Raw genomic sequence first — 13,059 nt, forward strand, 5'->3', positions numbered from 1 at the left:
AAGAAAGTTGGACAGAGTTTACATGATAAACTCTCTATTATGAATCTTGACCCTACCCAGTACATTAAGAGGAATTTTCTGATTTTGTGTTTTTAAATATTGGTTCTCAGTATGTGTATTGCGATAGTATGAGAATAGAAGTATTATATACAAATTAAGAGTAGTATTTTAAGATTTTTTTTTTCCTTTTTCTCCTCAAAGCCCCCCAGTACATAGTTGTGTATTTTTAGTTGTGGGTCCTTCTAGTTGTGGCATGTGGGATGCCACCTCAGCGTGACCTGATGAGCGGTGCCATGTCCACTCCCAGGATTCGAACAGGCGAAACCCTGGGCTGCCGAAGCAGAGCACGTGAACTTAATCACTCAGCCACAGGGCCGTTCCCAAGAGTAGTATTTTAGAAGATCTTATTTTGTATACTTAGAGTGGATTTATTTTTTTCAGAAAGTTGGACAGACATAAATATAAAACTTCCTTTTTTTTCTTCCAGTAGATGCTCTTCCTCATCTTATTTTCCCCTAGATATTTGAGTAGATATGAGAGCTCTGTTAATCCTGGGATATGTTGCCTGAGAAGGGTGGGAGCCTAGGAACATCATTACTGCAGTATAATGGGAACAGTGTGGAAAAAATCTTCTGTGCAGCTATCTAATAATTCCTGAGAAGTTGGAGCCTAAAGATAAAGATAGTTGCTTTAAACTGCTTATGATTTGTGACAACAAAATTCTTATTGTCATTAAGCAAACTTAAGTAATTTTTTAAAAATCTGCTACCTGGAGAAAACATTAGGAAAAAATTAGGTAATTTTTAAGTTGTGAATCATGAACTTCTCCGTGTTCCCTTCCATTTTTTGGACTCTGTAAAAGAAGCCAGGTAGACTAAATTTTTGTTTGATAAACGTTTAGATTCTATGTTTTATGCACTTATAATGCTGATGGCTTATTAAACATTGTACTTCATTTGTCAAAAAGCATTAAGTGAACACACATCAAAAGCCTATAGTAGTTATGTGCTCTGGACTTGGAAAATATCTTTATGACCCAGGCAAATTTAAAGTTTATTACCTCTAGTAATAGAACAGACACCTTTATTTGGACTGGTGAGAGAACTTTTAAGGGGATAGTAGGTAAGTTCACCTTTTCTCATTGTCAGACCAGTATACTTCTGTTCTAAAAAGTAAGAGTCTGTTAATGTCCAGAGTGATAATAAGTGGATGAACGTAGTAGTTGGGGGCAACTGTTGTGTTGTAGAACCCCTTACACAAGCACGGACAGTTGTGTTCATGAATATATTATCTCTTACTCCAGCAAACTAACTCATCTCATAATTAGTTTCCTGGTTTTTGACAGCAGCCGGACAGATCTCCTCACGGTGTTTTATCTCCGTGCAGGTCATGCACTATCTAGGCCAGTACATAATGGTGAAGCAGCTTTATGACCAGCAGGAGCAGCATATGGTATACTGTGGTGGAGATCTTTTGGGAGAACTACTAGGACGTCAGAGCTTCTCCGTAAAAGATCCAAGGTAAAAAGAGTGAGGGTTTCTTTATATTTTGGGTGCTGTACCTAACCACTTGATCTCCATACATTATTCATGGTTATTTATTCCATTAGTCAACAAATATTTAAGGGCCTACGTATGGCAGGTGGCCCGTGAGGCACTGGGAACGTAGAAGTGAGCAATACAGTCTCTGTATGGAGCTTGAAGAGCAGTAGGTGCTCTTCCCCATCTTAGTCAAATTAGCACACCAGTACCTGGTAAAATTATACATGGTAAGTTTTACAGAAAAGAGGTACAAGAAGCTGCGTTTTGGGGTGGGATTTAGGGTGTTCAGGGTCAAGGAAAGGTTCCTTGAGGATGTGATATTTGAGCTGAGAGCTGAAGGATAATTAAAGAGTCAGTTAGAGGAGGCTGATTGAAGGAGAGCTTCTGGCAGATTGAACCTCTCTTGTAAGGGCCTGCTGGCAGGGAGCCTGCTGTGGCTAGGTTTGTGAAACAGTTGTTGTAGAGAGAGGAAGAGTGAGCTGATGAGAGGAATGTAGAGTTTCTGGGCACTTTGAGGTGCATGAAGAGCTTCATAAGAATCACGGCAGAGGGGCTGGCCCCGTGGCCGAATGGTAAAGTTTGCGTGCTCTGCTTTGGTGGCCCAGGGTTTCGCTGGTTCAGATCCTGGGCACGGACATGGCACCTCCCGTAAGGCCACGCTAAGGCGGCACCCCATATAGCACAACCAGAAGCACTCACAGCTGGAGTATACAACTATGTACTGGGGGGCTTTGGGGAGAAGAAGGAAAAAAAAAAGAATCTCAGTAGAGCTGCTCTGACCTATTGTGTGACTTTTTCCAGCTACATGGGGTATATGGTTATTACACAATCAAAGACCAATTAGTAATTGAGAAGCCAGTGTTCTCTTTCTCTCTATGGCTTTGTGATGACTGTTTCTTCTGAGCTCATTTTGTCTTACTTTGGTAAGACCTCCCCACTTAGGTTACTGTTAACTAATGAACTGCAATGTAAATTAATTAGTTTTTTAACGGGGCACAGTAACACAAGGGCTTGGGTATTAACATGTTTAAATAATTTAAAAAAAATCTATTCTGGGGAAAAAATTCTCCATATGTTACAGAGAAAGTTGGGAGATAGTATATCAGGAATACACTTAACATTTTCATGGAGAATCGTGGGGTTATTAATTTTTTATTTTATATCTTTGACAGCCCTCTCTATGATATGCTAAGAAAGAATCTTGTCACTTTAGCCACTGCTTCTACAGGTATGTAACATCATATTTCTCCAGTCTGTATCACAGCTTTGAGTTCAAGGGGAAAAATGATGAGAAAACAAGGAGGATCAAGATGGAAATGGAATTCTGTCTTGGCATGATTGGGAGGGATACCTGTCACACAGAATGTTATTACTATGTTGCTTAACTTTTCATTGTGAAAATTTAAAATATATTGGAGAAGTTGCTATAATTAGTGCCCACCTCTTAGACTTAGTAATTCTTAACATTTTGCCGTATTTGCTTCATCTAGACATACTTTTAAAATCTAACAAAAATGGACTTTTTTCCTTCAAACATAACTACAATGCCATTATTACACTCAACACAATTAATAACAGTATAATAAATAATAACTCCATAATACTGTCCAATAGCCAGTTTATATATAGTTATCCCCAGTTGTCTCAGAAATATCTTTTACATTTGACTTGTTCAAATCAGGATCCAAAGTCCACACATTGCATTTGGTTGATATGTCTCTTAAGTATGTTTAATCTGTAAAACTTAACCCTCCTTTTGTTTTTATGTCATTTATTTGTTGAAGAAACGGATCATTTGTCCTGTAGAATTTCCCACATTCTAGAGATTGTAGGTTGTATCCTTGTGATGTTTAATGTGTTTCTCTGTCTCTTCTATTTTTGGTAAACTCATAGTGCTTGAATAGATTCAAGTTTAAATTTTTTGCCGGGAAGGGTTCATAGGTGGTGCTTTGTGCCTCTTGCATCACATCAGAGTCATGTAAGGTCTGCCCATCCTGTTTCAGGGACCGATTCTGTGGGCTCAGGTGGGGTCACTCTGCTCCATCTGTTTTAAAGGTCTCCGGAGAACCTTTCACCTAATGGTTTTAGCTTTCTGTTATTTGAATGCCAATTTGTCTAACCCTTTGCTTGATTCCATACTTTTTAAATACTGCCCTTTGAGTTTTTTAGATATGTGCAGGAAACTGGGTGATTTGGGGTCTGAAGTGTGGTGTGTTAGACATAAGTGAATAAACCAGATACAACTGAAATGTAACTCTCTCTCTCACTCATTTCCAAATAATGAAACTTTTTTCTTTCTCCAGTTCTACATGAAGCCCTTTTGTGAGCTTCAAATTAGATTTTAGGTAACATTCTCCTTTAAAGAAAACCTAAGTTTGTAATCCCTTTAGTTCAGCTATCTTTCAATAGTTTACTGAAACAAATAGGTTGGAAATAATGCATTCCTAATAAAAATTTACACTTTAAAGTGACAGCAAGGACTTTGCTTTCGTATTGAAATGTGATTTTGAACTTAACATGGAATTTTGAAGTCTGTTTGTTTCATTGAGCCATTTGCCCACTTAACTCAGCTGTAAATTTCTGTTTGAGAGGCAGGGCCTTGCAAATGATACTGTGCTTTATTGAAATTCAGTCACTTGTGAAATAGTATGGCTTTCCTGGGACAGTCACTAAAGCTTGGGATATACAGAGGATTTTTTTTTTTATATTTATTTATTTTTCTCCCTTTTTCTCCCCAAAGCCCCCCAGTACACAGTTGTGTATTTTCAGTTGTTGGTCCTTCTAGTTGTGGCATGTGGGACGCTGCCTCAACATGGCTTGATGAGCAGTGCCATGTCCGCGCCCAGGATTCGAACTGGCGAAATCCTGGGCCGCTGAAGCGGAGCGCGCAAACTTAATCACTCGGCCACGGGGCTGGCCCCTACAGAGGATTTTATATTTGCTGATCTACTCTTTCAGTAAAGTTTGTTTTCTGATTGGTGTCTTCTCTGAATGTCTAAAGTGGATGTAATTCTCACTTTTTCTTTCTCTCGTTTTCTTTCTTGCACTTCCTCTGTAGAATTTTACATGTCAAATATTAAAATGAGCATTTCTATAACAAACATTTCAATTGATCCTCACAACGGCTCTGTGAGGAAGGTCTGGAGATGAAGAAACTGAGGGTTTTTTAATAGAATGAGTGATTTGTCCAAGATTGCATGCCACTGGTAAGTGGCAGGGCAGATATTTCTGACTGGCCAGTCCTTGCTCTTTTCATTGTGCCACACATTGCCAGCTCTTTAACCCTTGTTTGTAACAGAATTTGCTGCAGTTAATTTTTTTAACACATTTTTTTCTCTGAACATTAAATCTTTAAAGCATTTTGTTTGTTCTTTAATTGTCACTTTGGAATAATTTCACTTTTGAAAAAATTGCACAGGTATTAAAGAGTTCTGTATACTCTTTACGCAGATTCCCCAAATAGTAACATCTTACAGAACCATAGTACAATGATCGAAACCCAGGAAATTGCCCTAAAGTAATTTTGATTGTTGGTCTGCTCAGACTTGCACTTGCATTGTGCTTGTGGTTGCCATCTCTGTTGATCTTTGTAGATTAGGTTGCAAGTGTTTTATTTGAAAGGACAATTGAGAAAGGTGCTCTCCGTATACCTATTTATACCTTTGCAGATGAGTTAAACCTTTTATTTTGATGGTTGAAGAAAATGCCATTATTTAAAGTGAAGGTGATTCTTTATAAATCATTTCTCCAAATTTCCACGTGCATACTAGTAAAACGAAATATATATGACAAACTTTGTATTGATTTTAAAATTCCTTTGTCCATTGTAGTTTTCCCAGATAATTTCTTTTTGCTTCTAATTGTTTTAACCTAAGTAAGGCAGTAAGGCTTTAGAACTATAAATGACAGTAATCGAATTGCTTTATTAAGAAATGCTTCATCTGCAATGTATGTTAGTCGGTCTTTCAAGACCACTGTGGTCAGACAGTGCTGTCTCTTGAACTTCTCAGTATATCCATTTATCTGTAAAAATGCTTCCAGAAATAATGCTCTTTAAAATTACAGTTTTGAAAATGTTCACTTTGTGCAAAACAATTGACTTGTCAGATCAGTTGTAGGATCTGTATTCTTTCCCTGGCAGTCTTCATTAGATGAGGATGATGTTTTCTGTGTCTCATTTCTGGACCTGTTAGTAACTGATGAACCCAATCTACAGTAGACTGACTTGGGGGCATCTTAGTTACATATAGCCTCGTGTAATGAATGATCCAGCTTCTTAAATTCTCTGCGGCTTGTTCTTTTCCTGTAGCTAGATTTTCATCTTCTGTTCTGCTTGAAAAATTTCCATGTTCTTGAAATCCATTTCTCTCAGACTAAGAATTTCTCTTAGGTTATTGTTTTCTTTGCTTCTTTCTTTTGGCCATTGAGAAAACCTTTATCTGCTTCCTCTTCCTTCTTAGGAAATGTTTATAGTAACTGGGAAAAAGAAGACTTGTTGATTAAAAAAATCTAATCTCTATTCAGGTGATGGCATTTAAACCATGAAGTCATCGTTGACATTTTCTATTGTTTTATGAAATAAGGGGGGGAAATTCCAGATTTTCAGATCTCATAACCCTGTATTAACTTGAAAATAAAAATTAAATTGAAAAGCTGAACATTTTTTTGTTGTTTACAAGTTAGGTAAATATGGGAATAAACACCTATAGGAGGAGATAATAAAAATACTCTCCATTATTCCCTGCTGGGAATCCCTTTTTATATTAAAGTTTGAAAATTTACTGTGGAAGAACATTTTTTACTCATTTTTCATTTCCCCTAGATTATATTTTGGTAACAAATTTGAATATAGACTGTCTTGGTCTTTGCCATTTTTATCAGTTTTGATTATATCCTTGCCTTTTGGATGAGAGCAGTAGCCAGCTAACGTGCAGAAGTACATCTCTAGGGACCAAAGCTGTCTCCAGAGTTGTTTGTTGAGGTCCTTTTTGTGTGGAAAGAATGGTTATTACCAGGGAAGGTTTTCCTTTTGTTTTACTTGCTATCCAGATGCCGCTCAGACTCTCGCTCTCGCACAGGATCACAGTATGGATATTCCAAGTCAAGACCAACTGAAGGTAAAATCACCACCTGGTGACTTCTTTTGTTGTACAGAGTGGCCCCTTCTCTGTACCTGTGGATCTTGGACTCCCAAGACCTTTCTCTGAATGTGGTAAGAATTTAATAAGAAAGGTTCTTGGGAGTTCACAGACCAGGGACAGAGTGAACCTTCTCTGTTCTGCCCATAACAGAGTTCCAGTCTCTGAATCTTTCTTTGGGATGTAGCACTTCTGATCTTCAGTTCTTCCAGTTGCATTTTCTTTGGGGTTTGCGTATGCCCGTGTGTGTGATGGTGTATATACGTAGGTGTTTGAGGAAACTGCTTTATTAGATTTTAACAGGCTTGTTGCCGTTAAGTTCATGTCAGGCCATTTCTTAAAGCTTCCCCAAACCTGGGGAAACTTGATGATCATCTTGGTATACGGTGAGGGTGTCACATGTTTCTAAGTTATGCCTAATTTTGTAGTAGGCTAGAGGCTTTATATTGTTAGCTTGTTTTTAACAGTATATTTTGGCCTTTTGTGCAGAGATTTTTTTTCCCCCAGGTTTGGGATTTTTCCTAGCTCTGCTCACAGTGGGTTGAAGAGAGATGTTGCTTTTATTTGATGACTGTTGTGAGCTCCAGAGTTCTCTTTCTTGTGCGTAACCCATTGTGTTGCACACTAACTGGTGAGCCAGAGTGGAACTGCTACATCCCCTGGTCTCAGTCATTTCTACTGCACTGATAGACAGCTTTCCCTTTTTTTTCAGCAAAGTGCAGAGGAAAGTTCCAATTCCAGGAAAAGAATTGAAGAAGGGAATATTCCTACACTGTCTACCTCACAGCATAAATGCAAAAATTCTAGAGAAGGTAAGTTTTGCATTAGACTATGTAGCTTTTTCTTTCTTTCTTTTTTTTTTTTTTTTGTTGATGTCTAGAAATGCATCTATCCATATTAAGCACTAGCTGTAATTAAGACCATTATGTAGAGAACTCAAAAAATAATATTGCTGTCTCTTCACTTGTGAAGTAGGAGGGGCATATGTCATTCTTATTTCTTATTCTTTTCTGAAAACCTTTTTTTCACCCTAGTCATCATTGTTAACTTTGAAGAAGATGACGGTGTTCTTTTAGCGACCCTGGGCTACTGGTATGGAGCAAGACTCTCCCTTTAGCTAGCATGCTAATAGAAGACAACTACACTCTTATCAGTTTGCCACCTGGTAATTCAGCTGCTTTGGCCTTTTTTAAATCTTGGTACCCCTGTCTATATTATAAAGTTTTAGAATTTTTATTTTGATTTGTTTGCTTGAGGCAAAGCCTAATTTTCGTAGATTTTTAAAGTTTGCAAAGATGATAAAATGTACTTGGTATCTCAGAGCAAAGAATGAGGCATAAGAAGCCTGGTAGTTCCTTTGCCCTTGGATGGTAGCCATCAGATCTTTGTCATCCATACTAGATATGGTATGGGCAGGTTAAGTGACTTAATTGATATTTTGGAAGTTTCCCTCAAACTTTATAAAATAACTCGTAAAATTTTTTCTGCAAAGATGTATAAAATGTAAATTCCTCAAAAGTATTTTATGGCATGATAGTTTCTAGTCTAGGTACCTGGCTCACACTTGGAGCAATGGCAGTTTAGACCTCTAGCAACATCCCAGAAAGTTATTCCGCTGAAGTTGCTTTAAATGTTTAAATTAAAATTAAGTCACTTTATCATGCTGGATTGTTTTCTTCAAATTACATTTAAATATAAACTGAATTTTGGCCTACCTAGTTACCTTGGAGCTTATTCCAGTCTGTATGGTGTTAGATGTGCAATTTTGTTTCTTGCTTATTTTCTATTCAGAAGACTGTTTAAAATATAAGAACAGCCAATTCAAGAGAGTATATGTAGTTTGTGATGTAAATTTCGAGAATAAATAGCTTAGTAGGTATATAGGTGGAAAGGACAGAATGTGCAGATAACTTTAATGTGGTACTATCTCAGGAACTTGGTTTCTAGTGATTTCAGCAATGAGTAAGTGCAAAGGTAGTTGAAGTTTCCCTGGGTACAGATAAGCCTTTTAATAGGCAGACTCAACATAATTTATAAGTAAATATGGTGACCTTTTGTTCTGGCAGGGATCCATCTATTGCAGAAATTTTTTTAACCATATGTCCCTCAGCATATTTAAACACCCGGGGTTGCCATTGGCATGTCTAGGGAATTGGGAAGAGGTAGCGGAGAATGAGAAAGTAGGAAAAGAGTAAAGCACAACGAAAAAGATTGGACTATGGGAAAGAAGAAAATAATTTCATGTGGTAGCAACAGACTTATGTTTTAACTGTCTTGAATGTCATTTAGATGAAGAATACAAGATCTTTTACTTGGAGTATGTGGGCCCTTAATATGTTTTGGGTTTGCAGTATTTCTAGATTTTAGATAACTCTGAACGAGCCCATTGATCCAGAAAGGACATAGGTATATATTTATTTGGACAACCTGGAGTTCAGTGTTTTATAATGGTTGTCACCTATCAAAACATAAATTATTGAGGTATGTCCCAGAATATGCGATACCAGTGAGACTGACTGCCTTGACAACCTAGTGATTGCCCATTGAGGCAGTTACGGCCATGATGTACTATTGCCTTGCTTCTATCTCAAGGGTTGGGTCAGTATGCCATCACCATTTGCAGTCCAGCGGATCTAAGCCTTTGTCAAGGACCAAGTCATTCTTTAGTTACTACAGTGATAGGAATGTTTAAATTGCCAGTAAATGCCAATAAAATGACTAGAAATCCTTTTAGAACAGTGTCATTGTTTGGATGCTTTCAGAGTTTAAATTTCTTTCTTTCTGTTTTTTGAGGAAGATTTGCCCTGAGGTAACTACCGTCAATCCTCCTTTTTTTTTCTTTTTCTTTTTTAATGAGTTTCACTCTTTTATGGTAATAAGAACAATAATCCAATCTTTGGCTTACAGTGTTCTTTTTCTTCTCTTCTGACAATCCTTCTCTTTTTGCTGAGGAAGACTGGCCCTGAGCTAACATCCATGCCCGTCTTCCTCTACTTTACATGTGGGATGCCTACCACAGCATGCTTGCCAAGCAGTGCCATGTCTATACCCAGGATCCGAACTGGTGAACCCTGGGCCACCGAGAATCGCAACGTGCGAACTTAACCGCTGTGCTACCAGGCCGGCCCAGAGTTTAAGTTTCTTGATAAATGATGATTTATCTCTAGTGTCATTATTTGCTAATGAAGCCTAAACAGGGGAGGAGATTGGGCTCTGCAGCTGACACAGATATTTGATTTCTGATTTGTTCTTGACTCGGATTAAGATTTCTTTTTACCTGTTTTATAAAGAGATTGTACGTATTGTAGAGTCTTGATTCTTAAGTGTTGTGTCCATAGTTGTCATCCTTTTCATTTGACTTCGCAGATGAAGACTTGATAGAAAATTTAACTCCAGATGAGACGTCTAGGCTGGACCTTGGGTTTGAGGAGTGGGATGTGGCCGGCCTGCCTTGGTGGTTTTTAGGAAACTTAAGAAACAACTATACCCCTAGAAGTAATGGCTCAACTGATTTACAGACAAATCAGGTAAATTTCACATTTAAAGGGGAGCTTTTCTTTTTTTTTGGAAAGAGTAACATTCTTGGTTACTCTTGACCACACATTAGATTCTTTAAGAATCCTCATTCTGTTCTGTGACTTTAAGTACCATCTGTATGCATATAGTGCCCAAATCCATGTCTTCAGTCCTGACCTTTCTCCTAAATGCCCAGCTTCCATATCCAGCTGCCTATTCAACACCTCCACTTAGATGATTTGATGTTTTTCATGTTCAAAACCGAACTCTTGAGAGAGAGAGATATATTTTATATATATATATATCTTATATCTTTATCTCTCTCTCTCTCTCTCTCGATATATATATATATATATATATGTTTTTCTTTTTTTTTAAGATTTTATTTTTTCCTTTTTCTCCCCAAAGCCCCCCGGTACATAGTTGTGTATTCTTTGTTGTGGGTTCCTCTAGTTGTGGCATGTGGGACGCTGCCTCAGCGTGGTCTGACGAGCAGTGCCATGTCCGCGCCCAGGATTCAAACCGACGAAACACTGGGCCGCCTGCAGTGGAGCGCACGAACTTAACCACTCGGCCACGGGGCCAGCCCCTGTTTTTCTTTTTTTTTAACCAAACACTTCTTTCTGGCCTTTCCTTTCTCAGAAGTCTGCCTTCTACCCAGTTATTCCAGCCAAATATCATGAGATACCGTTTGCTTCTTTCTCTGTCATATGCCACATTCAGGTTATCATCTCTTTATCCAGTCATATCCGAAACCTGACTAACCACTTTTTACTGCTTCCACTGTCCTACCTTAATTCAAGCCATCATCATTCTGTTCCTTTATCTTATTTTATGTTCTCCATTGTACTTCTCACTTTGTAAAACTGTTATTGTATTTTGTTTATGTGTCTCTTGTCTGTTTACTCCTCAAATGTAAATCCAGGCTTTTGTGTTATTCACCACTCTATTGCCTAAAACCTGGAACAGTATCTTACACATATTAGGCATACCGTGAATGTTTGTTCAGTAAGTGAATGGGCATATAATGGTGGCAAAATAATAAGTTGTCTCTTATGAATATTATAGAAAAGCATGTCATAAAATCTCCGTAAATGAATGCAGAAAGTAAGTTTAAAGTTGTTTAAGAATTCAGAAGGAGGACAAAAGATTTGAGTTACCATCAGTACAGTTGTGCGTTACTTAACGATGGGGGTACATTCTGAGAAATGTGTCTTTAGGCAATTTCATTTACACGTGATAGAGTGTACTTAATCAAACTTAGGTGGTATAACCTACTGCACACCTAGGCTGTATGGTACTACTCTTATGGGATCTCTGTCCCATACGCAGTCCATCGTTGACCAAACATTGTTATGTGGTGCATGACTATATTTCTTCAGTTAACATCATTGACCGTTAAAGGAAAGAATATGTCACAGTTAATAGACTGCTCCTTAAAATGCCACCTGTGGAAAGGAATGTAGGGAATGGGTTCTATTTAGTTGAGCAACTATGAGTCTTTACCTTTTAAGCTCTTCAGTATTATTTCTCAGGTGTCGTACCTGATTTGCTATTAAAATAGAAAATTCCTTGCCAGCCGCCCTTATCCATCCTTTAGCTTATACATACTAGGTGGCAAGTAGATATCTGTTGAATGAATAGATGTCTGTTGAAGAAAGGGTAGGTGTTCTTTAGAGGTAGGTGAGGACATTGAGTTTTGGGTTCATTTATGTTGGTTTAACATCTCTGATAAGCCTCTGACTACAAAAACTCAGGTTTGTATTGTTCTGTTAGGATATAGGTACTGCTGTTGTTTCAGACACCACGGATGACTTGTGGTTTTTGAATGAGTCAGTGTCAGAGCAGTTTGGTGTTGGAATAAAAGTTGAAGCTGCCGATACCGAACAAACAAGTGAAGTAGGGAAAGTGCGAGACAAAAAGGTATGTTGTGGAAAAATTTCACATTGATTGTATTTATGTGCACCTAGTATAATCTTTTCAAATCTGATGACCTGACCTATACCTCTTTGTACAACAAATGGCTCGTGTAATCCCCCCTTTTTACTTTTTTACTATTTTCCTGATCTAATTTTAAGATTTACATTAAGTTAATCAAGGCTACCTGAAAAGTAGGATAGGACTTTATGGGTAAAGCTCCTACTTCGTTAGAAGCAATTGCTACTCTTTCTGCTCATGTAGTCTCCCATTGGGGAGTTTTTTCTTCTGGAGACCTTGGTTTGCTAACAAGGCAAAGTTCTAAATGGCCACAACAGCCTGTAGGAAAAAAATCCTTATTTCTTGGACATCTCAAAAGCTTCCATAACCATTTTATATCTAAATAGAAATAGACAGGTGAATTCTTCCTATGTATTTTAGAGTTTAAATAGGGGGAAAGAAGGGAGTTAGAACTCTGAGTACGCATGGTGTGAGTGCACCAAGATGAGGCAGCATACAAGCACATGCTCAACTCTCAGGAGAAACTGGGAAGCCGATCCAGTGCCCCAATGAAGAAGACTCTCAGAAGCATCCATGAATGAATGTAGCAAAACAGACCGAAACTGGGTCCCCTCTTTAATTTAAGGGATTTTCTTCGTAATTTGGGTTCCTGAAGGTTATCCTGATATGTTTATGGTAGGTGCTTGGGTTCTGTTAGACTAATTATCTGGGTAGCATTAGGAGGGAATGTAAGCAGCTAAAATGAAGACAGAGGTGACATTTGGAAACTTCTGTAGAGAGACATGGGACTTAAAATACTTGAGCTTATGTGAGGGAATTTCTACCCAGAGGCTCAGAATTGCATCATAATTAGTTGTAGTCCATTTACTAGATTACAAATCTAGGGTATTTTAATCTTTAGAATTTTAAATTCTAAATTTTAAAAT

The 13,059-nt window shown here is 37.9% G+C and overlaps 1 protein-coding gene across 1 annotated transcript in view; it reads left to right on the top strand.

The window, feature by feature from the left end:
- The window catches only part of MDM4 (MDM4 regulator of p53), a 38,254-nt gene that overhangs the window by 18,538 nt on the left and 6,657 nt on the right, over positions 1–13,059 (top strand). The window contains exons 4-9 of the mRNA XM_046682224.1: positions 1,387–1,520; positions 2,714–2,769; positions 6,591–6,658; positions 7,392–7,491; positions 10,046–10,206; positions 11,972–12,118. Of these exons, the coding sequence (XP_046538180.1) occupies positions 1,387–1,520; positions 2,714–2,769; positions 6,591–6,658; positions 7,392–7,491; positions 10,046–10,206; positions 11,972–12,118 (666 nt within the window). The remainder of the gene's footprint in view (positions 1–1,386; positions 1,521–2,713; positions 2,770–6,590; positions 6,659–7,391; positions 7,492–10,045; positions 10,207–11,971; positions 12,119–13,059) is intronic.

This window comes from Equus quagga, chromosome 13, assembly GCF_021613505.1.
Source record: "Equus quagga isolate Etosha38 chromosome 13, UCLA_HA_Equagga_1.0, whole genome shotgun sequence".
In the NCBI taxonomy this organism is placed as follows: Eukaryota; Metazoa; Chordata; class Mammalia; order Perissodactyla; family Equidae; genus Equus; species Equus quagga.